Source organism: Pecten maximus, chromosome 1 (assembly GCF_902652985.1).
Source record: "Pecten maximus chromosome 1, xPecMax1.1, whole genome shotgun sequence".
Lineage (NCBI taxonomy): Eukaryota > Metazoa > Mollusca > Bivalvia > Pectinida > Pectinidae > Pecten > Pecten maximus.
Genome location: NC_047015.1, coordinates 43,729,516 through 43,757,054, shown reverse-complemented (window position 1 = coordinate 43,757,054; position 27,539 = coordinate 43,729,516). Strand labels below are relative to the sequence as shown.

The 27,539-nt window shown below is 34.4% G+C and overlaps 1 protein-coding gene across 4 annotated transcripts; it reads left to right on the top strand.

Annotated features, from left to right (window-relative positions):
* Positions 1-121: 121 nt before the first annotated feature.
* Positions 122-27,539, top strand: LOC117334466 (heparan-alpha-glucosaminide N-acetyltransferase-like). Of its 4 annotated transcripts, XM_033894117.1 has the most exons (19): positions 122-177; positions 1,151-1,302; positions 2,010-2,143; positions 3,755-3,882; positions 4,961-5,030; positions 8,637-8,694; positions 10,686-10,802; positions 11,937-12,058; positions 12,919-13,026; positions 14,623-14,777; positions 15,290-15,402; positions 15,961-16,082; positions 17,493-17,619; positions 20,175-20,261; positions 20,531-20,605; positions 21,164-21,234; positions 21,875-21,987; positions 22,320-22,519; positions 24,120-24,233. In XM_033894117.1, exons 4-18 carry the CDS (start codon positions 3,855-3,857, stop codon positions 22,493-22,495), a joined length of 1,542 nt encoding a protein of 513 aa, XP_033750008.1. In that variant the 5' UTR covers positions 122-177; positions 1,151-1,302; positions 2,010-2,143; positions 3,755-3,854; the 3' UTR covers positions 22,496-22,519; positions 24,120-24,233. The 4 variants fall into 4 exon arrangements, with proteins under 4 accessions (XP_033750008.1, XP_033750018.1, XP_033750001.1 ...); XM_033894127.1 differs by lacking the exons at positions 12,919-13,026; positions 22,320-22,519 and adding an exon at positions 13,253-13,360 and having other exon boundaries at positions 24,120-27,539; XM_033894110.1 differs by lacking the exon at positions 22,320-22,519 and having other exon boundaries at positions 24,120-27,539.

Below are 27,539 nucleotides of genomic sequence, written 5' to 3'. Positions count from 1 at the left end.
ATTATTCCTTTAGATAGCAATAACTTTTGTATTGTTATAGGATTCTCATTGACGTATGAATTCGATAGTGTGCCCGGCTTATCCCCTTCTTGGGCCCCATATGTACAGGTCATGTGATACCGTCTTGTGACAAAATGGCGGCGCCCTGTGTGAGAGTTGCTGTGTTGTTGCTGTCTGGTAAATGTCTTTAGCATTTCCACTTAATCTAGACGATACATATCGAGATATTACTATTGCTTTCATGTTCATATAATTATCTAAATATCAGCCTCATTGACATCGGTAGAATTGATTATAGAGCGCTCTAATTGATAATAAGATTTTTTTACTATCACAGAAATATTTATAGAAAAATATCTCAAAAATGTTCTATATATTTATACATGGGGCCTGATCTATAAAGTACCTGCCTAATTTAAAATTTAAGGAAGTGTACATTTTTTGGCATATATTTGCACAAGTATATTTACTACGCTGGAGAGTCAACGCCTTATTTAATTACACAAGTGTTTATTTTAAGTTGCTAAAAGCTGCTTATTATGAATAAAATGATCCTATTCTAAGATAACATTACATGTACATGTACGCTCAGAGTTGTCACAAAGTATGGCGTGAACCGTGTGACAATGTCTAGAAAGCCATAATACATACATGTAGTAGAAAAATAAAGACATTTTGGTTAATTTCTAATTCTTCCATGGATATAGTACTAGATGTTAATTGCTATAAATCTATTCTAAACAAAGAAGAGTGATTAGTTCTGTACTATCTTTCTTTGTAAGCAGGAACATCTCATGTATATTGACACTTTTTTGGCCTTTTTCAATAAGATCTGGTATTAGTTGGTAACACCAGAGACCTGTATATACGGTATATACATTGTATGTCTCTGGTAACACCAATTCTTTCTGTTACTTTTTAAAAATTTTAAAGAAATATAAACCACAGAATGTGTTTGAGTAAACCTGAAATAGGAGCTTAAAGGGAATATTCTTTTCCATAGCTTGAAACTTTCAACATATAGTTTTAAAAATCTCCCAATGCAAATTCCAAAAAGGTTGCTAAAATGTTATACAATTAAAAAAATGCAAGGTACATTTAATACTGTAGCTTGTCAATATTAAATTTTTAAAAACTTTTTTTTCTACAGTGTTTTCCATTGTGCTTGCGAAGGCGGGTGATGAGTTGCTGTGTAGCTCTACCGATATTCCCTCAGACAAGATGGATAGGGCCAAACTGACTATCATATCCAAGGTGCCAGATAATATCATCTTATGGACCCAAACAACAGAATGTCGTGGAGTATGTATATATAGAGAGGTTCACTGTACCAGACTTTCTGTGTGTAATATTTGAAGTTGTTAGATAATTTACAAAAGATGAGTTTGCCAAGTTAGTGCTTTCATTTCTGTTAAAAACTGATGAGAGTGAGGTTAATATGATTAAAACCTACATGTATATATAATGAATTCAGAAATCTGCTAATTATAACTTCTTGAATTTTATTCTACAAATGTGTTTGTTTTCAATCTCTGTCTTTGAACCACATTGCAGCCATTTTCTTAAGATTTTTCAGCATGCAGTCAATTAAGTCCATCAGTTCCACAAACAAAATAAAAATTTCCTGTAACAAATTTATTTCACAATTTGTAAATTTTATAATCATTTATAAAATCGCTGAACATCAACTGTTTAAAATGCTACTGACTAGGAACAATTTCAGTGAAATGACGTTTGTTTGTAGATAGTTTAATGGATTTAATCATCAAATGCTACCAAACATACATAGTTACAGGTTAGATAGGTTCACTGAATACTGATCATGATTTATAGCATATACTTTTACAATAACAATTTTTTTTTCTGATATTTTCACATTTAAATGTGTGACAATAAAATTCAACATATGAAACACAATAATATTAATGTAATCACTGACATCTTGGAAATTGAAATAAATCTGCAAACTTTGTTCTCATTTCTGATAAAGAATTTATCTTTTTACCTAGTGTAAATTGAAAGAAAACTGTTGAATTCAAAGTGATACCAACTGTACGGTGAGTCTGGATACAAGATGGAAGATACAGTATCAGATTACTTTTGATGTCAACAAAACTCATCCCTCACAAAAAGGCAGCTGTCCGTAAGTTTACACTGATTTGTGATTTGGGATCAGAAACTGTATATAATTATTAGAATTAAAGATGTATTCAAATGTCTGCAAAAAAAATCCATCTCATGTTACCTCCCTTATGTAGTTCCTACTTTTAAAGGCAGATATTTTGCAGGATGTTTTGTTCTATGACATCCTAACTGAACAGGAAATGACTTAAAAATTAATATCAGGACAATTGTTTAAATTTGATTCCAATTAGTGTTAAGTAATAACACTTTGAGTAGTGGAGGATTAATGAGTGTATGTCACCTGTTGTCAGGGTAACATCTGTGGGTCAAATATATCAGGTCTTCGTGACATGCTTGTGTTAATTGTGCCCATGCAAATAATTTTGAAGTGTTGAACACTTTATATACATCAGATAGAGATATAATACTGTAATTAAACATGAAAACTTGTTTGTTTAATGATAAGTATAGAACTTGGAAAAAATATATCTTAAAATACACTTAACATTTTAGAAACACGATTACAAGGGGTTAGATGTAATGGTTATAGCCTTTCTATTTCTATAAACAATAGGTGTTCTTAGAGATAAGCAGTGTGAAGGAGTAGATAAGACTGTGCCATATCTATTACAGAGTAGTTCCAGAATCGTCAGAGAGATATGACACAATTATGGACAGGTGTGTCACTGTCAGCAGTTTTCCAGAACACTGATATATAATAACATATACTAATATTAAGGACTTACTATATATAACACTGATTCTATTTGATAGGGTTGATATACATAGATAATATTTATCTCAATGGCGTCACTATGGGGCCACGGTACTGGCCGAGTGGTTAAGGTGTCCCAACACTTTATCACAAACTCTCCACCTCTTGGTCGCGAGTTTGAAACCCATGTGGGGCAGTTGCCTGGTACTGATCGTATATCCGTGGTTTTTCTTCGGGTACTCTCCACCTCCAAAACCTGGCACATCCTTAAATGACCCTGGCTGTTAATAGGATGTGAAACAAAATAAACCAATTAACCAAACCAAAGCTTTCACTACTGCTATTTCCTTGTTAATCAGAATTGGTACAAATGCTCCCATTATTGACCTGACCTAATTTTGTTATTCTGATATTTGGATCACAACTTGAAACTGAAACATGATCCAAAATAATATTTTCAACTTCTTGTCTAGATCAGGAAACCATGAGAAATTCAGGTCCACATGCCTGACTTAATTGTTATAGTGTTTATGGTTCTTTTTCTCCAGTATTCCAACCCTTTATATAATCTATATGCATTACATCAATTTTAACATTTTAATATTATGATATTTATGACGTAATATTACAGTGTGTGTGTATATATATGTATATATATATGTGTATATTATGATTTACATCATATTTACCAGGTTATTTGATTGTATATCATATTTTGTATGGATCATATGTTGATATCTTTCTCTAGTCAGGGTAAGATGTTTGAAATTTCATCCACATTAATCAATAGAGGTACTGAATTACCTATACCATAATCTAATGAAGATGTCACAATGAGAGTTAAGTATCTTAATTGTAAGCTAATGAAACCGTTCGATAAAAATCTAGGTTATTTTAAATCTTATTTTTTTCCAGAGAAGTAACATTAAAACTGGATGAGTATGGTGTCTACTATATCTATGTGCAGAAAAATCCTCTTAACAATTCCTTCATCAAATGTGACGCTGCCCTGCAGATGAACATGCCAGCAGATAGCAACATTCGTAAGTGTTCAGTATGATACATGTATATAGGTAATGAGATAAAGAGTTTTGTAGATGTCGAGACACTGAAGAAATAATGAGATGTGTCAGTTTAGAGACAGTGAGATTTGTAGGCATTCAGACAATGAGCTATGCAGGTGTTAATAAGACAATAGAATCCTAGGTATTGAGAAAAGGAAATTTGTAGAGTGAGACAATAGAACTTCATATGTTGAGACAAACAATTTGTAGGTGTTGAGACAATAAGATTTGTACACATTGAGACTATAAGATTTGTACACGATGAGACTATGAGATTTGTACACATTGAGAGTATATGATTTGTACACATTGAGAGTATAAGATTTGTACACATTGAGACAAGATTTGTACGCATTGAGACAATAAGATTTGTACACATTGAGACTATGAGATTTGTACACATTGAGAGTATAAGATTTGTACACATTGAGAGTATAAGATTTGTACACATTGAGAGTATAAGATTTGTACACATTGAGAGTATAAGATTTGTACACATTTAGACAATAAGATTTGTACACATTGAGACAATAAGATTTGTACACATTGAGACTATGAGATTTGTACACATTGAGACAACAAGATTTGTACACATTGAGACAATAAGATTTGTACATATGGAGACAATAAGATTTGTACACACGGTTCCATGGAGACTATAAGATTTGTACATACTGAGACTATAAGATTTGTAGGTATTGAGATAATGTGATATATTGATGAAGAGATATTCTAAATTGTTGGAACTTTTGGAAATACTAGAACACTATTTAATTGTAGTTGTTGTAGATCTTTGGCTGACTTGATTGTAAAAATGAGAACCTTACCAATACATCATGTACATGTACTAATTATACCAGACGTATATCATTATCTCAGGAATAAACAGCGTATACTGTTTAATTAATACAATTTCAAAGTCTAGGATTAATTATGACATTATAGCAGGCATGATTATGAATTAAGAGTTGATGCAAATGTAAACTATTTTACTTTCTTGCCTCCATGCTTTATCAGTGAATGTTGTGAGTACACTGTTTCTTTGTTTTTCCTCTAGCTATATACGTGGCCATAGGGATCTTTGTCGGTTTGGCACTGATCTGGGTTTTTGCTATCAACTGTCACAGGTAAGTCTAGCTCTATTGGCCAAGACAATACCTCATGTCGTCACTCGTCAGCCTATCTACCAGCAATTTCTTTATATGTTTATGTTAGTCTGAGTCCAGGAAGGTGAAATCATTGTATCTATATACATTACTTACTCGTATTATAAGGAATGACCTTGACAATTTATTGAGATCACAGATTTGTTTTAGATTTGTAATGCAGCCTTATAATATATGACTGTTGATAACATAATGGCTGAAGAAGCCTGGCGAAAGCCTACCTAACCAAGAGCCAATACTATACACTTGTTGTTGAAAGTGTGATTCACTCATGCAGGGTGGTAGACATCTTCTGTCAATGTAATACTTTTATCATCCTCTATTTTATCTAGTGTCATTTACCTGAAGAGAAATACTTCTATCATCCTACATTTTATCTATAGTATCATTTACCTGAGGAGAAATACTTTTATCATCCTCCATTTTATCTAATATCATTTACCTGAGGAGAAATTCATCCTCCATTTTATCTAGTGTCATTTACCTGAAGAGAAATACTTTTATCATCCTCCATTTTATCTATATAGTATCATTTACCTGATGAGAAATACTTTTATCATCCTCCATTTTATCTATAGTATCATTTACCTGAAGAGAAATACTTTTATCATCCTCCATTTCATCTAGTATCATTTACCTGAAGAGAAATACTTTTATCATCCTCCATTTTATCTAATATCATTTACCTGAAGAGAAATACTTTTATCATCCTCCATTTTATCTAGTAATATTGACCTGAAGAGAAATACTTTTATCATCCTCCATTTTATCTATAGTATCATTTACCTGAAGAGAAATACTTTTGTCATCCTCCATTTTATCTAGTATCATTTACCTGAAGAGAAATACTTTTATCATCCTCCATTTTATCTAATATCATTTACTTGAAGAGAAATACTTTTATCATCCTCCATTTTATCTAGTAATATTTACCTGAAGAGAAATACTTTTATTATCCTCCATTTTATCTATAGTATCATTTACCTGATGAGAAATACTTTATCCTCCTCCATTTTATCTAATATCATTTACCTGATGAGAAATACTTTTATCATCCTCCATTTTATCTAGTATCATTTACCTGATGAGAAATACTTTTATCATCCTCCATTTTATCTAATATCATTTACCTGAGGAGAAATACTTTTATCATCCTCAATTTTATCTAGTATCATTTACCTGAAGAGAAATACTTTTATCCTCCTCCATTTTATCTAGTATCATTTACCTGAAGAGAAATACTTTTATTATCCTCCATTTTATCTATAGTATCATTTACCTGATGAGAAATACTTTATCATCCTCCATTTTATCTATAGTATCATTTACCTGATGAGAAATACTTTTATCATCCTCCATTTTATCTATAGTATCATTTACCTGATGAGAAATACTTTTGTCATCCTCCATTTTATCTATAGTATCATTTACCTGAAGAGAAATACTTTATCATCCTCCATTTTATCTATAGTATCATTTACCTGAAGAGAAATACTTCTATCATCCTACATTTTATCTATAGTATCATTTACCTGAGGAGAAATACTTTTATCATCCTCCATTTTATCTAATATCATTTACCTGAGGAGAAATTCATCCTCCATTTTATCTAGTGTCATTTACCTGAAGAGAAATACTTTTATCATCCTCCATTTTATCTATATAGTATCATTTACCTGATGAGAAATACTTTTATCATCCTCCATTTTATCTATAGTATCATTTACCTGAAGAGAAATACTTTTATCATCCTCCATTTCATCTAGTATCATTTACCTGAAGAGAAATACTTTTATCATCCTCCATTTTATCTAATATCATTTACCTGAAGAGAAATACTTTTATCATCCTCCATTTTATCTAGTAATATTGACCTGAAGAGAAATACTTTTATCATCCTCCATTTTATCTATAGTATCATTTACCTGAAGAGAAATACTTTTGTCATCCTCCATTTTATCTAGTATCATTTACCTGAAGAGAAATACTTTTATCATCCTCCATTTTATCTAATATCATTTACTTGAAGAGAAATACTTTTATCATCCTCCATTTTATCTAGTAATATTTACCTGAAGAGAAATACTTTTATTATCCTCCATTTTATCTATAGTATCATTTACCTGATGAGAAATACTTTATCCTCCTCCATTTTATCTAATATCATTTACCTGATGAGAAATACTTTTATCATCCTCCATTTTATCTAGTATCATTTACCTGATGAGAAATACTTTTATCATCCTCCATTTTATCTAATATCATTTACCTGATGAGAAATACTTTTATCCTCCTCAATTTTATCTAGTATCATTTACCTGAAGAGAAATACTTTTATCATCCTCCATTTTATCTAGTATCATTTACCTGAAGAGAAATACTTTTATTATCCTCCATTTTATCTATAGTATCATTTACCTGATGAGAAATACTTTATCATCCTCCATTTTATCTATAGTATCATTTACCTGATGAGAAATACTTTTATCATCCTCCATTTTATCTATAGTATCATTTACCTGATGAGAAATACTTTTGTCATCCTCCATTTTATCTATAGTATCATTTACCTGAAGAGAAATACTTTATCATCCTCCATTTTATCTATAGTATCATTTACCTGAAGAGAAATACTTTTATCATCCTCCATTTTATCTAGTATCATTTACCTGAAGAGAAATACTTTTATCATCCTCCATTTTATCTAGTATCATTTACCTGACGAGAAATACTTTTATCATCCTCCATTTTATCTAGTATCATTTACCTGAAGAGAAATACTTTTATCATCCTCCATTTTATCTAATATCATTTACTTGAAGAGAAATACTTTTATCATCCTCCATTTTATCTAGTAATATTTACCTGAAGAGAAATACTTTTATTATCCTCCATTTTATCTATAGTATCATTTACCTGATGAGAAATACTTTATCCTCCTCCATTTTATCTAATATCATTTACCTGATGAGAAATACTTTTATCATCCTCCATTTTATCTAGTATCATTTACCTGATGAGAAATACTTTTATCATCCTCCATTTTATCTAATATCATTTACCTGAGGAGAAATACTTTTATCATCCTCAATTTTATCTAGTATCATTTACCTGAAGAGAAATACTTTTATCCTCCTCCATTTTATCTAGTATCATTTACCTGAAGAGAAATACTTTTATTATCCTCCATTTTATCTATAGTATCATTTACCTGATGAGAAATACTTTATCATCCTCCATTTTATCTATAGTATCATTTACCTGATGAGAAATACTTTTATCATCCTCCATTTTATCTATAGTATCATTTACCTGATGAGAAATACTTTTGTCATCCTCCATTTTATCTATAGTATCATTTACCTGTAGAGAAATACTTTATCATCCTCCATTTTATCTATAGTATCATTTACCTGAAGAGAAATACTTTTATCATCCTCCATTTTATCTAGTATCATTTACCTGACGAGAAATACTTTTATCATCCTCCATTTTATCTAGTATCATTTACCTGACGACAGCATCCTCTATCAGTCATGTTAAGACTTGACCTTTTTTCTGTTGCAGACGACACTGGTGGAACAGAGTGTTACTGAGTGCCGGAGCGGAGCGTCTGATAGATCCAGTAAGTTATCTCCCCTGTCTCATGTAACGGCTCAGTATACTCGTAGTTTTTGCCTTGCAGTTTATTTTATCAGCCTCATCCAACATATAAAACCTACACTTTCTCTGCCTGTTTGCATGATCATTAACTGACCTGCACTTTTTTCTGAGTAGATATCCAGGGACCAGTGTCAGACAGCAAGTAATAACAATAACTGTCAATTACCTACAGTATTCTGTATATCCATCAATATAATAACAGTCAATTACCTACAGTATTCTGTATACAATGTATATAAAATAACAGTCAATTACCTACAGTATTCTGTATACAATGTATATAAGATAACAGTCAATTACCTACGGTATTCTAGTACAGTATATACAATAACAGTCCATACCTTACAGGTATTCTGTATACAATGTATATAAAATAACAGTCAATTACCTACGGTATTCTGTATACAATGTATATAAAATAACAGTCAATTACCTACAGTATTCTGTATACAATGTATATAAAATAACAGTCAATTACCTACGGTATTCTGTATACAATGTATATAAAATAACAGTCAATTACCTACGGTATTCTGTATACAATGTATATAAAATAACAGTCAATTACCTACGGTATTCTGTATACAATGTATATAAAATAACAGTCAATTACCTACAGTATTCTGTATACAATGTATATAAAATAACAGTCAATTACCTACAGTATTTTGTATAGCCGTCAATATATTAACCATCAATATACCTACAGTATTTTGTATATATCCATCAATATATTAACCGTTTTAGATGTGCTGACCTACTTGATGTTATATATAGAGCTTCCATTAATCAAATATCTCTGTTAAATATACAGCAAATTCTATTTGAATGATATATAACTTAAACCTGCCACGCTTAAAGCTGATACTTAGACCCGATAGCTCTATATTGGATTTAGTTGAGTTTATCACGCTGTAAATAGCCAGGGTCATTTGGAGGAAAAATCTCCTTGTAGTACATATTATATGTAGTTGGTTCCTCACAGAAGAGCAATTGGTGAAAAACGTTCTCGCCCACGAATTCAATTACAACTGCACAGTACTGTCTGTGATATCTTCCTGAGGAACACAAACTGTGGCACTCCAAATAGACATGAATTCATCCTCCTTGGACCTTCATCTTAGGTTACATGTATGTTAGGCTGAGGATCTACCTACTGATGGGTATTACCACCCGTTCTCATGGAATGTTTGGCTCCACAGAATATCAGGATCACTGCAGACCAGCTAGGTGTTTAGATTTCAGTGATAGCATATCTCGTATTCAATTAAAACAGCTAGTCATTAAAAGTACCATTGTAATATTGTAGTTTTGTCTTCATGAGCTAATAGAACAAAAGGCAGTGGACAACCTAGTAGTGGAGGTCTGTTAGTATCATTATTGCAGCTTACAAGTGTACATGATGTGCTGAAGACAAATTTTCAGAGTGCCCTGGTTTTTTATCAGTTAAGAAACAGTAACAGCAAACCAAAACAGTTATTTATATATATTTTGATAAAATGAAGTTATGGTGATATATATTGATATTATTTTAAACCAGTCAATATATATATAAATACCGTACATGTATATATGAAGGATTATACGATTTCCTTGTTGTTTTTGTTTTATACCTAAAAATATTAGTGGTTGTGGTTGGTGAATTTTGAAGTGGTTATAATTTTGCAATCCTTGGGTTTGATGTAATGAATACTTAATGGTATACCTCATTAACAGATATATGGGATGGTTATATATATCTAGTGTCTTAGTGATAACAAGTCTCACCTAAACTAAAGTTTAAATGGTGTCTTAATCAGCTTTAAAATTCAGAGCTCTTTTGAAACTGCATGTATACGTAGAATCAGATATAGGAAACACTTAACCTTCAAAGTTACAAACACTTTATTTGACCTTGACACTGGCAAACGAGAATACAGTTTTGGGTTAATTTGACCCATTTTCCCCTCACAGCCTCACAATGAATCTAAGGAACAGGGAGAACTTATCAAGGAAAAGCAATCAGGAGACACAGGGAGAAGTTTGAGGCGACGTGCGGGGCGCCCTAGGGAGCCCCAGACTAAGGGGAGGGTGAGTTGTAGGCATAGAAACGGCTGTCTCCATGGGAACCACCCTCCACCGCCCTCCTACTCAGTTCTATAATCTAGCAGCTAGATATCCTTACCACATGGTGTGAAAGATTCGCTTAGCTTTATTGATACATGCTATTTGTGAATTGTTTATATGTAGCATTGCTAATATTTCAGAAGGTTCTGTGATTGTCCAGGGTATTGTGCCTGCAGATATCTGGGCATTTATAGAAGATGTTCCAGCATGCTTATATTGATAATCATTCTTTCTTTGTTTTGTCACCTACTCAGAAGTCAATATCTATACCAACATAAACTGCTGCTAAAGTGAGATCTGTAAACATAACATGCTTATATATCTGTGGATAATATATTGGGATCCTGGTGCTTTTACCTGTTCATGTGGTTAAACCAATATCTATAATCTGAACTGTGTAGACAACCAGATTGAAGAGTAAGTATGCATGTGTGTAACAAAGTAAGTATGTGTAATGTAAACAGTAAGTATGTGTGTTATGTTGACAGTAAGTATGTGTGTTATGTTGACAGTAAGTATGTGTGTTATGTTGACAGTAAGTATGTGTGTTATGTTGACAGTAAATATGTGTGTTATGTTGACAGTAAGTATGTGTGTTATGTTGACAGTAAGTATGTGTGTTATGTTGACAGTAAGAAGAGAATATATTAATTCTAGTTTTCATGTTTACAAGGTGTTAATTGTGGTACATGTTTCTATGGTGTTTTCAACTTTACATGGTGTTTACATGGTTTTTACATGTTTACATGGTGTTTATTTTATGATTACATGGTGATCACATGTTTACTGGGTGTTAACATGATGATTTTATATTTTCATCTTTACATGTTGTACCTGCAGGTATTAATTACAAAGAAATCCAGTTTCCTTGTACATACTTGGTATACAAACATGCTCATTGATACCTTGTTGATGTGACTATTATGTATAAGTATAGTAATTATAGGATCATGTCTCCTTTATAGTTACATAAATAATTGTGTTGACTTCAACTTAGTATTCCTCCTGAGGTTGAGCGTAAGTATTTATAGTCTATAAGTCCACCTCAGGGCGTTGGAGGTAAAGGTGTTGTTCATTGAGATTGTTTTTATATTACAGCACGCCTATGCCTCCCAGGACCTCGGAAGCATGCAAAATATGAATACCAACATCAACCCTGTGGACAATGAGGAGAGCCGACCTAAGAAGGAACGTCTCAAATCCTTAGATACTTTCAGAGGGTAGGTCAGTCAAATAGTCTCCAGGCGTCATTGGGATGTCAGTCAAATAGTCTCCAGGCATCATTGGGATGTCAGTCAATGTATAGGTACCTCCTGGGTGTGAGTTAAATATCTAGACATCTTCAGGGAACAGTCATCTCCAGGAAAACATCAAGTCTCTCGGCAATTTGAGGAAAATTTCAAGGTTTCAGACACCTTGGGAAGGAGCCTTTTTTATCTTAATTACATATTAAAATTTTAATCTACCAGTAATGAGAACTACACCTTTGAAACAATTAAAAATTTGCTGGTTTTAACTCATGAAACATTAGAGATATCTTAACATGCTATTACACATATTTTTCAGTTTATTTGAATATCATTCATTCTTTTTTTTTCAGTTGTCAAATTTGAAGCATTTGATAAACAAATCTCTGTGTTAATGTCTTTATTACAACTATTACTCATTATAGATATGTATGTACATATGTAATATTTATTTTTCTGTAAGATGCCATAATGAATAAGTCAAATTTCCATGAAACAAAACTATTTCCAGAAAGTGTGTACTGGACTCCAGCAGCATTGTCAGAACACAAGATTGTTTGATATTCATTACTACTTTAATTTCAAGAGCCTGAATTTGATGAATGCTTTAATCAGGCAGATTTAAAATTAGCAAAAATCAAGGGATAATTTCTAATTATCATTTTGGATCAGAAGTAAAAGTTTGAACGCCTGGGAGCAGTGGTCCTTTGATTAGTCCAAATACATACACTGTAATATATAGTATACATGTAATAAGTGAATTATATTTATTCAATGTTAGGAATTAAGCTCTGTCTTCCATGTATTAACACTGTTTTGTGTTTTTATTACAGAATAAGCATTGTGATAATGATATTTGTAAACTACAAGGGTGGGGGTTACTGGTTTTTCCATCACTCCCGCTGGAATGGCCTCACAGTCGCAGATTTGGTGTTTCCATGGTGAGTCTAGGCATGCACAAAGGGAGATAACTCTAAAATGCTCTTCGGCATGGCTTTATAGTTTAGTTGATTGCATGTTAACACTGATATTATACTAACATTAATTTCTATCTGTTGTAGAACTCTTGGCTGATCTACTATTTACTACAGTGACACCTCCATTACTTACTAATGCTGTAATGTACTAGTCTTGTGTCGTTGCTCACTTGTGTTGCTCTATTTTTAGATTGAGTTTAGTGGTAATGTGCTTTGTTAACTATGGCGGAGGGGGATATTGGTTTTTTGCCCATTCTGACTGGAATGGAATTACAGTAGCAGATTTGGTTTTCCCCTGGTATGTCCTCGTATAACTTTCTGTTCTTTCACTGCTCTTTGTTAAAAGTCTGTACTGCACGTGTTTTCCTTTTCCACACAGTTTGCTTCTGTTTACACATGTAGAATAGTTTGTACTACAAAAACATTAGCTTAATACTTAATAAATATATCACCTACTTAGTTCATGAGAAGGTGATATATAGTAATCACTTTGTCTGGGCATGCATGAGTGTGTCTGTGAGTCTGTCTTTAGCACAAAGATATCTCGAAAATCTGTCCATAGCACAAAGATATCTTGAGAGTCTGTCCATAGCACAAAGACATCTCAAGAGTCTGTGCATAACACAAAGATATCTCGAGAGTCTGTCCATAGCACAAAGATATCTTGAGAGTCTGTCCATAGCACAAAAATATTTCGAGAGTCTGTCCATAGCACAAAGATATCTTGAGAGTCTGTCCATAGCACAAAGTTATCTCGAGAGTCTGTCCATAGCACAAAGATATCTCGAGAGTCTGTCCATAGCACAAAGTTATCTCGAGATTCTGTCCATAGCACAAAGTTATATCGAGATTCTGTCCATAGCACAAAGATATCTCTAGAGTCTGTCCATAGCACAAAGATATCTTGAGATTCTGTCCATAGCACAAAGATATCTCGAGAATCCCAGAGCAGATTTAGTTCATATTCACACAATATTTTGAAATCTTTTACTCTTTGGTACAATCGTCATCAGCATGTTTACTATATAAAACTGCTCTAGCTTTTGTTTGCTTTCAGTTTAACTAGAATGAACATAATTCAGAGATATTATAGATTCAAATTGTCAATACATGTATTTAATTTGGCTTCAATATATTTGTTTATTAGAAGGTGTCCATAACAGTGTTTCTTAGTTTATTTGTATACTGTTATGTTATATTTTGGAAATCTCAATGTTCATATTTATACCCACGGTACCATATAAATTTGCTCCATTCTTCTTTCTACAATATGCTTACAATTTTAAATAAAAAAAACTTCCTGAAAGCTGTTAATATACTAACAAGGACATTAGTTGGTGTCTGTGCTGACTTGAACATGATATACTATAGTGGTCAAATGAAATCATTAAATTCTAAATTACATTTTAAATGTTGCTGTTTTGTGTATATTTTACTTCAGTTATGAAAGTTTATGCATATAACTAAATAAGTGTACATGTATATATAAAATATTTTAAAATGGCTTGTGATAGAGTTTCTATAAAATGTGACCATTTCCAACCCTTTCTCACCTTTTAGGTTCGTGTTCATCATGGGGACTTCCATGGCCTTCTCCTACAGTTCCCTCCTACAGAAATGTGTCCCAAAATGGAAAATATTTTTAAAGATTCTAAAGAGATCTTGTATTCTCTTTGTTCTTGGTTTGATTGTCAACACAGCAGGAGGAAACTCACGTAAGTTTGTCAGTACGGGGTGGAGTGGGGGCGGGGACACTCACGTAAGTTTGTTGATATTGGGATAGGGGTGGAGTGGGGGTGGGGACACTCACGTAAGTTAGTTGATATTGGGATAGGGGTGGAGTGGGGACGGGGACATTCACGTAAGTTTGTTGATATTGGAATAGGGGTGGGGACATTCACGCAAGTTAGTTGATATTGGGATAGGGGTAGAGTGGGGGCGGGGACATTCATGTAAGTGTGTCAGTATGGTATGAGGTGGGTATACTCATAAGTTTGTCAATATTTGGGGAAGGGGTGGATTGGGAGGGGATTACGTAAGTGTGTGGATATTGAACAGAAACTGAAGTTTGGAAAACTGGAACATCGTTTGATAAACAATTAATTAACTAATGAATTTGATAATAGTTCCATATATGGAAGTGAAATATATTTGCAGAATTACATTTACTATTTGATGATATAGATGTTTGTCCTGTGATTAAATATTGACCCTTTAACCTCCACAGCTGTGTCCCTGCCACATCTGAGAATCCCTGGAGTACTACAGAGGTTTGCCCTCACCTATCTCATCACTGCCTCTGTACACCTAGTGTTTATCCGTGAGGCCGATATCCACATGGTATGTATATTAAATAAAGTATAGCATGCTTGGCCATAAACTTGATATTTCAAGTGATATTTCGAGTGATATTTCAAGTGATATTTCGAGTGATATTTCGAGTGATATTTCGAGTGATATTTCAAGTGATATTTCGAGTGATATATCACCTAGAATTTTCAAGTTTGTATGTCAGTAGGTACCTTTTGGGGAAAAATGGTGTGCTGCATGCCAGAAATTTGAAAATTACAAGTCTAATTTTAATTAATTTGTTATAACGACAGGACAGACAAGTAATACTGTCGTTATTACTACTTGACAAATGATCTATTTCTAGTAATAGGTATCCAGCGAACATTTGTTTGTTAGGATCCAGTACTACATTGGACCATACGGTCGTTATTACTTACTATATATATACATATATTAGACATGTCTGAGAAAATAAATTATTGAACTGAAGGAGAAAAAATGTAGTCCTACAAACATTTTCCCATTTCATACCCTGAGTACACACGTATCCCCACACCCAAACACACTCAGTATTGTTCCATATCTCTGTCTTTCCATTTTCCACAGCATTCCTACTGGAGTCGGGCCAGGGACATACTGTACTACTGGCCGGAGTGGATTATCAACTTCATGTTAATCTCTCTACACTGTGCTCTTACCTTTGGCTTGGATGTCCCAAAATGTCCTAAGTATGTGTACTCATAACTTAAAGTAAAAATTATAGTTTCTTCATGATTAAAAATGACAATACAGTCAAACCTCGATGATTCGATCTTCGTTGATTCGAATTTCTCGCTGTATCGAACTTTTTGCTTGGTCCCGTATTTCCTCACTATATAACGCTACTAACGAACCTATGCATGATTCGAATTTTTATAAATCGAAGTTTTCGATGTATCGAACTTTTTTCATGGCCCGTTAGCTATGATGTCATAGGTAATTGACATCTCATGATTCGAACAAAAGTTTACCTGTACTGACCACTGGACAGGTGTTGGTCGTGACCCCCGCGGCAAGATTTCACACTTCTCCCCTAGATGCCCTGACTGACAATAGGGATAACGATAGCGTGTGTTGTCACTCCCGATCATGGGGTTAATTAATAATCAGACCAAATTGATTGATAAATGGTGTCTTTAGAAGCCATGACATTTAATCACTCCGGCAAAACATTTCGGTAGTCGTCTCTGATAATCTTTGCCGCCATTGAAATCAGCGGTCGGTGAGTAAATTTTACGGAACTATAAAACAAGCGGACCAATTTTAAACACAAACAATTAGCGATGTCTTCACTCATAAATGTCATAAATATCCAAGGAAATCGATTATTTGTCATTCAATCATGCATTCTCCAACCGATCGGCATTCCGTATTTTATATGCATATAACGTAACCGCACGTGACTTTAGCAGAAAAGCCTCACGACTTACGTAAGCTTCTTTTGCTTTATCTGTTAAACGCGATATAAGTGTTTTGTAACCGATACATAGTTTGTTTAATTAATAAAATGCTTAGGTATAATTAATGAAAAGTATTTTAATTTTGTTGTGTTTGAGGTATAAATTAACTTTTGAGCCTGACAGGCGACGATCATCACGAAGACACCGAGGACATGTAACGTTAACATACAATGTATATGGTCATTATCAAGAAAACATCGATCTATTGTCAACCATGAATAATTCGAAGTCCCGCTGTTTCGAAGTTTTTCTGTTAGTCCCTTGAACTTCGAAACATCGAAGTTTGACTGTATATAAACTGGCTGAATTCTCCTTGAATCTGTACTCTTTCATTGAAATTTTCATTGCTGTTATGTCAAATATATACTTCAGTAGCCTAAATGGGTTTTAGTTTAACTAGTTTTTCTTGGCTATAATTCCAGTATAATATTTCTCCAACAGGAGAACTCCAGGTTCTTCAAACACAGACGACCAAGAAAGTCATTCAATTAAAACTTTAACATATAATATACAGTACCCACCATGATAGACCCTTTTTCTGGAGGGCTCACGTAGCCTTCAGTATTCTGAATATGATAAACATCACTATTTGTATGTTCAGATTGGCCATGTTAATTACCTTTCTTACATTGATTACAGAGGGTACCTGGGGCCAGGTGGTGAGGCTGACATGGGGAAGTATAGTAACTGTACTGGAGGAGTAGCGGGCTACATAGACCGACAGGTCCTGGGAGATAATCATATATACAGTAATCCTACCTGTAAGGTATGTACCAATATATATACAGTAGTCTACCTGTAAGGTATGTACCACCATATATACTGTAGTCTACCTGTAAGGTATGTACCACCATATATACAGTAATCCTACCTGTAAGGTATGTACCAATATATATACAGTAGTCTACCTGTAAGGTATGTACCACCATATATACAGTAGTCCTACCTGTAAGGTATGTACCACCATATGTACCACCATATATACAGTAGTCTACCTGTAAGGTATGTACCACCATATATACAGTAGTCTACCTGTAAGGTATGTACCAATATATATACAGTAATCCTACCTGTAAGGTATGTACCACCATATATACTGTAGTCCTACCTGTAAGGTATGTACCACCATATATACAGTTATCTACCTGTAAGGTATGTACCACCATATATACAGTAATCCTACCTGTAAGGTATGTACCACCATATATACAGTAGTCTACCTGTAAGGTATGTACCACCATATATACAGTATCTACCTGTAAGGTATGTACCACCATGTATACAGTATCTACCTGTAAGGTATGTACCACCATATATACAGTATCTACCTGTAAGGTATGTACCACCATATATACAGTAGTCTACCTGTAAGGTATGTACCACCATATATACTGTAGTCTACCTGTAAGGTATGTACCACCATATGTACCACCATATATACAGTAGTCTACCTGTAAGGTATGTACCACCATATATACAGTAGTCTACCTGTAAGGTATGTACCAATATATATACAGTAATCCTACCTGTAAGGTATGTACCAATATATATACAGTAGTCTACCTGTAAGGTATGTACCACCATATAAACTGTAGTCTACCTGTAAGGTATGTACCACCATATGTACCACCATATATACAGTAGTCTACCTGTAAGGTATGTACCACCATATATACAGTAATCCTACCTGTAAGGTATGTACCAATATATATACAGTAGTCTACCTGTAAGGTATGTACCACCATATATACAGTAATCCTACCTGTAAGGTATGTACCACCATATATACAGTAGTCTACCTGTAAGGTATGTACCACCATATATATGTACCACCATATATACAGTAGTCTACCTGTAAGGTATGTACCACCATATATACAGTAGTCTACCTGTAAGGTATGTACCAATATATATACAGTAATCCTACCTGTAAGGTATGTACCACCATATATATGTACCACCATATATACAGTAGTCTACCTGTAAGGTATGTACCACCATATATACAGTAGTCTACCTGTAAGGTATGTACCACCATATATACAGTAATCCTACCTGTAAGGTATGTACCACCATATATACAGTAGTCTACCTGTAAGGTATGTACCACCATATATATGTACCACCATATATACAGTAGTCTACCTGTAAGGTATGTACCACCATATATATGTACCACCATATATACAGTAGTCTACCTGTAAGGTATGTACCACCATATATACAGTAGTCTACCTGTAAGGTATTTACCACCATATATACAGTAGTCTACCTGTAAGGTATGTACCAATATATATACAGTAATCCTACCTGTAAGGTATGTACCAACATATATAAAGTAATCCTACCTGTAAGGTATGTACCAACATATACTGTAGTCCTACCTGTAAGGTATGTACCACCATATATACAGTTATCTACCTGTAAGGTATGTACCACCATATATACAGTAATCCTACCTGTAAGGTATGTACCACCATATATACAGTAGTCTACCTGTAAGGTATGTACCACCATATATACAGTATCTACCTGTAAGGTATGTACCACCATGTATACAGTATCTACCTGTAAGGTATGTACCACCATATATACAGTAGTCTACCTGTAAGGTATGTACCACCATATATACAGTAATCCTACCTGTAAGGTATGTACCACCATGTATACAGTATCTACCTGTAAGGTATGTACCACCATATATACAGTATCTACCTGTAAGGTATGTACCACCATATATACAGTATCTACCTGTAAGGTATGTACCACCATATATACAGTATCTACCTGTAAGGTATGTACCACCATATATACAGTATCTACATGTAAGGTATGTACCACCATATATATACAGTATCTACCTGTAAGGTATGTACCACCATATATACAGTATCTACATGTAAGGTATGTACCACCATATATACAGTATCTACCTGTAAGGTATGTACCACCATATATACAGTATCTACCTGTAAGGTATGTACCACCATATATACAGTATCTACCTGTAAGGTATGTACCACCATATATACAGTAGTCTACCTGTAAGGTATGTACCACCATATATACAGTAGTCTACCTGTAAGGTATGTACCACCATATATACAGTATCTACCTGTAAGGTATGTACCACCATATATACAGTATCTACCTGTAAGGTATGTACCACCATATATACAGTAGTCTACCTGTAAGGTATGTACCACCATGTATACAGTAGTCTACCTGTAAGGTATGTACCACCATGTATACAGTAGTAGAAATGTAAGGGTCCTTAGAATTGATAAACAAAAACATTTTTACTTTTGTCATTTGTTACAGGAAATTTACAACACCAAGGTACCGTATGATCCTGAAGGAATTCTGGGAACTATTACTTCCTGTTTTATGTGTTTCCTGGGATTACAGGTAAAAACATCACCATATATACCAGAACTTACCTTGGTATTGTATTTGCGTATTTTTTTATCTGTGTTCATATAATTAAGTATAATATCCCAATTTTTAGCAGGGGACATTAGAGGATGTAGGGGACATGTATTACTTTAGCAATAACCAGTATGCTTGTTTTACCTAATAATCTAGAGAAAAAATCTATATATATATGCCAGAATAATAAACAAATATTTATCCTTATATCACATCTACTCTATCAAATGTTGGTTAACTTTTGACAGGCAGGGAAAATCCTGATGTATTTCAAGGACGTTAGAGGTCGTGTGGTGCGTTTCCTATCCTGGGGCTTTGTGCTGGTAAGTGTTGGTTACTATATCTATATGGTTTACAGGTTTGTATTTTCAAATTGATAAAGTTCTATCCTCGTCTGTATAGACTTCTCATGTCAAGATTTTTTGAAAATCATAAATTACATTTATTCTCTTTATAACGTAGGCTACAAGTGTTAAAATCATATATAGAACTACATTTACTTCATCCCAAAATAGAAAGATGATTTATTCATTAAGGATATGTCACCTGTAACTTGCTATATAATAACAGGTTATTTAGGTCAACACTAAAGGATACAGAGATGTGTTCTTCAACACCATTCAACTATAACCAAATGATACAGGTCCCATGGGCCAAATTTACAGTGGGCTTGACATGTTCCTATGACCCCAGAATGGAAAATTAACCCCATGGTCCCCCACCACCTCCCCAGATATTTTGTTATTCAGTGATCTGAGGGTAGGACCCTGGGGTTATTTATTTCGTTCTTTGTCATAGGAATGTGTCAAGCCCCTGTGGCCAAAATAAATGTCTGTATTTCACGCTCTTAGAATAAACTTACTCTTACTCATCTTTTACAGTCCCTGATCGCCGCCATATTGTGTAAATTTAGTAAAGATGACGGATGGATTCCTATCAATAAAAACCTCTGGTTTGTATATTATATTGTTTTAATTTCCATCAAAACTAGAGATGATTGTACCAGTATTTACTGATTTTAACACCAATTTATACGTACATGTAGTCTTTTATCAGAATGATTGCTCCAGTATTTACTGATTTTAACACCAATTTATATGTAGTCTTTTATCAGAACACTGTATCACTATAGATAAACTTGTACCTGTATCAGTCTTTTGTAATAAACTTTTAAGATACTTTAAGTACATGTACATCTCATCTTTGACAGAGTTTTGAAAAATTTATTATGTATGTATTGGAAATGGTTAGAGCGCCGGCCATGTAACCTCAGGTGAGGATCAGACGTGCATGGTTCAATTCTCCCTACCCTTGTCAGTCTCGGGAAGCCTAGAAATGTGCCGGTCTGTGCTGTCGTGGTTGTGTCCTTAGGCCTCTTGTATGTTGTTCAGTGAGGTAGTCACCAACTACTACAAAGAGACCCCACCTCATAATGACCCTGGCTGTTCACGGGGCAGTAAACCCAGCTAAGAAACCAACAATATTGGAAACGGTATTTTACCTGACATTGTTAACAGTTAAGAAGGTATTGATATGTTAATGACATCCATCCATCTGTCCCAGAATACCACTGACTGTAGTAAATGTTACAGGTCACTGTCCTTCGTGCTGTGTCTGGCTGGGATGGCGTTCATAGTCTTAACAGTGTGTTATCTCATGATAGACGTGTGGAAAATATGGAACGGGGCTCCATTCTATTATCCAGGTAAATCCAGATTCATTATTTCAGAAAAACAAATTTCTTGACAGTATGAACTGAAGTACTGTAACATGCTTCACCTTTTGTTGTTTTATAATATATTTTAAAGATTGTACCTTTAAAAGAAATTTTGGTGTTAGTTTTCTCTGCTTTATGTAAAAATCTAAGCAATTGTAATGTTAAAGTCTACTTGCTGTATAGCTATAAAGCATGACACCACCTATTTCAGAATTCACCAACTTTCGAACAAATCACATCAAAATAATCATCTTTTCTTTAAACTTGTGGAAGCCATTGACTCTAACAGACTATATGAGTTCTGTGCCATGTTCGCCTAGGTATGAACTCCATCTTCATGTACATGGCACACGAAGTGCTTGACAAGAGTTTTCCTGTGAGTTTCTCAGTCAAGGCTGACCACACACAACAGCTGGCTATAAATCTGTGGGGGCCTGTGTTTTGGTGTGCTGTGACATTCATCATGCATGAGAGGAAAATCTTTATTTCCGTCTAACACTTTCTACCTGTATATTCTGTGGTACGGTTTAATTTCTCACCTCTACCACACAGTACGTACCCCCTCACTACCCCCTCACTACCTGTATATTCTGTGGTACGGTTTAATTTCTCACCTCTACCACGCAGTACGTATCCCCTCACTACCTATATATTCTGTGGTACTGTTTAATTTCTTACCTCTACCACATAGAACGTACCCCTTCACTACCCCCCTCACTACCTCACTACCCCCTAACTACCTAACACTACCCTACCCCCTCACTACCTATATATTCTGTGGTACAGTTTCCACACAGTACTACCCCCTCACTACCTAACACTACCCTCTCACTACCCCCTCACACTACCCCCTCACTACCTATATATTCTGTGGTACAGTTTCCACACAGTACTACCCCCTCACTACCCCCCTCACTACCCCCTCACTACCTATATATTCTGTGGTACAGTTTAATTTCTCACCTCTACCACACAGTACATACCCCCTCACTATACCCACTCACTACCCCCTCACTACCTATATATTCTGTGGTACAGTTTAATTTCTCACCTCTACCACACAGTACAATACCTATGTATTCTGTGTTACGGTTTAATTTCTCACCTCTACCACACAGAACGTACCCCCTCACTACCCCCTCACTATACCCCCTCACTACCTATATATTCTGTGGTATGGTTTAATTTCTCACCTCTACCACACAGAACGTACCCATTCACTACCATCATATCATCACACAACACATCGGGGCAAGTCTGCCATTTTTGTATTTTTAGTGAAAGTAACTGATTTTTTTCATCTTTTTGAATGAATGGAGGGAAATTCTATGTCAATATAAAGGGGAGAGATATCTATGATCTATATGTTGTTTGTATCCAGGAAAGGTGAGGGTGTGGTTTGTTGTAGGTGTCTCATGATAATCACAGAAATATTTCCATCTCAAAGTAGTTCACAAATGATTATCTGTAGTTAGTGGGCTTTTATATGGGTTTTTTTCGACTCCTGGGGAGCTTACAGAAGGAGCTGCCATTTTGTGCTAACATCTTGTATACAACACCTTTGATCACCAATCAATAGATGGATAGACAAAACTGCTTGTTAATGTATCATATCCTTGTAAAAAATAGGAAAAATATATTCCTGCCAAGCACTCCGAGTTTCCAACAGGAATCGAACCCTTATTTCCAGTGTAATAATCCACAATTTTACCGACTGATCCAAAGAAGCACCCCATTTACTATTTTGTACGAGTGATAATGATCTACTCCTACGTACCTGATATCCCCTAGCAAGCTTATCCCACTCATCTCCAAGGTCGACCCGCAGTCTAGCTCCACGCCCCGCCCAAGTTTACAAAAAGCTTAAATCTGACCTTGACACTGTACACACCTGACCTCTCTTATCAAAAATATTTAATATAAATGTTCACTTGGATACATTTGATCTTACCTGTCAATGCTAATCAACAATGATTACAGCTGATTGAAAACTGACTTGGTTCTATAATAACACATGATTTTAAACTATTAAAGATAAATTCTGTATTTTCCTGTAAACTAAACTGCTACGTAAAAAGGAAAGTACCCCAGTTCAGAGTGTTGCTTGTTTTATTTTGCAGGAATGAACTCAATCGTTATTTACCTGGGCCACGAAGTGTTTCACAACGCCTTCCCTGTCAAGTGGGCGGTGCCCCCCACACATGCGTCACTCCTACCGCTGAACCTCTGGGGTACCTTCTTCTGGGTCATTGTTGCCATCTTCCTCTACTGTAAGAGAGTCTTCGTTGCTATCTGATCCCGCCCTGTAGGTGGCGCCAGCTCAGATAGTCAGCCAATCGAGTGTTGATCTGGTGTAGGGTTTTTCTATGGTGAAGCAGCTTTACTTGTTTCAGTAACTGAAAGTTATTGTATATTTTTTTTTTGTGGACAGAACTAATCATGTACTAGATATTATTTGTATTTGGAGATGGTTAATCCTGGCAAAATTATTCCTATGTATATTGAATGTGTACGGGGGCGAGATCCATATAACTGTTTTAAAACTATAGATATGTATCTCAAGGTTCATATACACACAATTTATAATTTTATACCTCCCATAGTTGTTTATGTCACTTACATAACTATCTCATTCTGAGAGTAAACATAGCTTACAAACAAGCAAACAACAAAATGTATAAGCAGGCTTTTCTTATAATTATGGAATTTATTAACAATTCTTGTCTTCCTTATGCCTGTTGCAGTCGTCTTTGTAAATTTTGTACATTTATTAGAGTTGTGCCCCCTTTCTGTTTTCTGAACAGAACCTTTAACCGTACACCTGATTACTACCATGATAATTTTACTGTTGTGCTTCTTTTATTTACAATATCATTTGAGAGTTATGTGCCTATTTTCTGATTCTTTATATGGGGTTTAGAGAATTCTAAGTTAATTATATACGGCTGTGTTATATGACCCTTACCTCTATTTACTGCTTGTTATTGTAATGGATCCTCATAATTATCAATTAACATTGAAGGGTTTGAGTTCTCTTGTTAAAGGAAATGTTTTGGAGTGTTATTTCAAACATAGTTAATACATTACCATAAATTCTCAAAATTTCAAGGGTTGCAATTTGAAGGTGTTAATAATATTGATTATTTGTGAATGAATTATTTTGTAACAGGTTCATATTATCAGTCAAATATTAATGACCATTCAACAACATTCCAAAATGTTTTGCTTAATAACTGTATACACTAATACGTGTGGCAGGGGAGGTAACTCACTTACATGTGACAGGGGAGGTAACTCACTAATACATGTGACAGGGGAGGTAACTCACTAATACGTGTGACAGGGGAGGTAACTCACTAATACGTGTGACAGGGGAGGTAACTCACTAATAACTGTGTCAGGGGAGTTAACTCACACAGAACCTTATTTGTAGCTAATAAATGACCAAGTAGTTGTTGTGTGACTGATGTATATCCCTGGTGCCTATGACTTAATACATTATCAAGAGGATTGACATACAACATGTAATATATATATGTATTATTGCTTATGTTGATTACTATAGAAACATTGCAATGATGACAAAGCGAGATTTGAGATTGAGCAAGTGCATGATGGTATATGTTAGAACAGACAAGATTTAGCTAACAATATGTTGTGCCAATCTGATAGGGTTTTATATAAACTTGTTTTAAACCGACCGAAATATAAACTGATTGTGTTGTATACCAGCTTTTACCAGATACAAATTTATTGATGGTGTGATTGAATTGAAGATGCGAGAATGTGGTAAATATTGATGGCGTTTAAAGTATATATGAGAGTCAGCTGCACTACTGTATAGGCATTATGGATCTGAGGCCGATGTCATTCACTATGAGCTCAAATTTATGACATACCATAGCAAGGTTATGTTGTGGTGTTTATCTGTCGTCTTTGTGAAGAGCCTAAACCTGTTAGAGGCATTATGATCTATCAGAGTTACTTCATTTCACTCTGTCAGATGGTATAGCGATAAGTTTGACTGCCAACGACAGTCAAGAAGTGCTAGAGGTTGTGAAGGAGTAAAAATAAAAATGAATAATTTGCTGTAGATGGCATCATCTTCCAGGATACTTTTCATATACCATGTTTACCAAACATTTTTAATGGGCTGGCTTTCCTAACAGATGAGGGTCAGGATAAATGGGTTTTATTATTGGCATAACATGACAGAAATGTCCAGATCATGGTGTATAAAATCAAACATAGACACTTACAACCAAATTGTAGTTGTACAGTATCATGTTTAGCCTTCATGTAGATTATCATAACTGTACAAATACAAATGTTGGTGGATAAATCCCTGTCCTCTGAAACTGCTAGACAGATTTATTTCAGTAACACTTGTAAAATAACCAGGTGAGCGATACAGGCCTTTGGACCTGTTGTATGTTGTATGTGTAAGTGTGTATGTAGTTGATTCAGTAAAGAGAGATGATATATAATTATTATGTAATTTTAATGTGTGTTTTATACTAGTCATTACTGCTTCATTTATAATGTCCTATGTCCCATTGTTACAATGATTTCCCTGTCACCTAACACTAACTTAGCTTGCTGTCCAGTAAAACATGTGCATCGCATGCATTTCTGGTTTGTATCACCGATCGTGACCGGTGTCATCACACATACTTTGTAAATGTAAATTAAAGGAATTTTCCTTTATTTTAAGGTATGTACTTTTGCAATTTTTTTTTTTTTTTTTTTTTGATAATGTACATGTGTATTTTTCACCTGTCAATGACAGAATCTATTTACGGTATTATATTTTCTGGACAGCTTGGCATACAATATAATGTCTGTAGCCTTAACTCATTAATCTACATTGTATGTTTATGTTAACAGAACATGCTATACTTAAACTTATATACCTATCCTTGGTAAGCCTCGAGAATCACAGAAGTCCAGTCTCTTACCTTATGCAGAGTTACGGCCCTTTGTTTAGTTAGTCTAAACATAACTCTGTTGTCTTTTTACTTCATGATGGAACATGTCATAGAAAATGTATGGTTACACAATACATTTGTCCCTTGGAAATATCTTGAGAACCTGAGTAAAACCTTAGGTCTGTGTTTTTCTGATTCAAAATTGTCATTAATTTAGATGTTAAAGTTGCTTGAGGTTACATCTTTTTAGCCAGGAAGGTACGACACAAGAGTTGTATGTCAGACCTCAAAGCCCTGTACACATCAAACAATGAAACCTTTAAGACAATGAAAGTATATGTCCAAAGTTTTATGTAATTAATCGTAATCATTAATGAATGATGTTATGTTCATGTGCGAGACACCAAGTACCTGCTCAACCGAACGCTAACTGCATTTTGTGACATGTAGATATATATGTATGTGATGTTTAGTGATATATTAATTTATTATTTTACCACTTAAAGCTTGTCCATGTATCTTGAATATTGAATTACGGTGCTATATATTGATATGTTATCTTAGTACCTAACCTTGTATACAACACAATAAATATTTGTTATAGATAACACA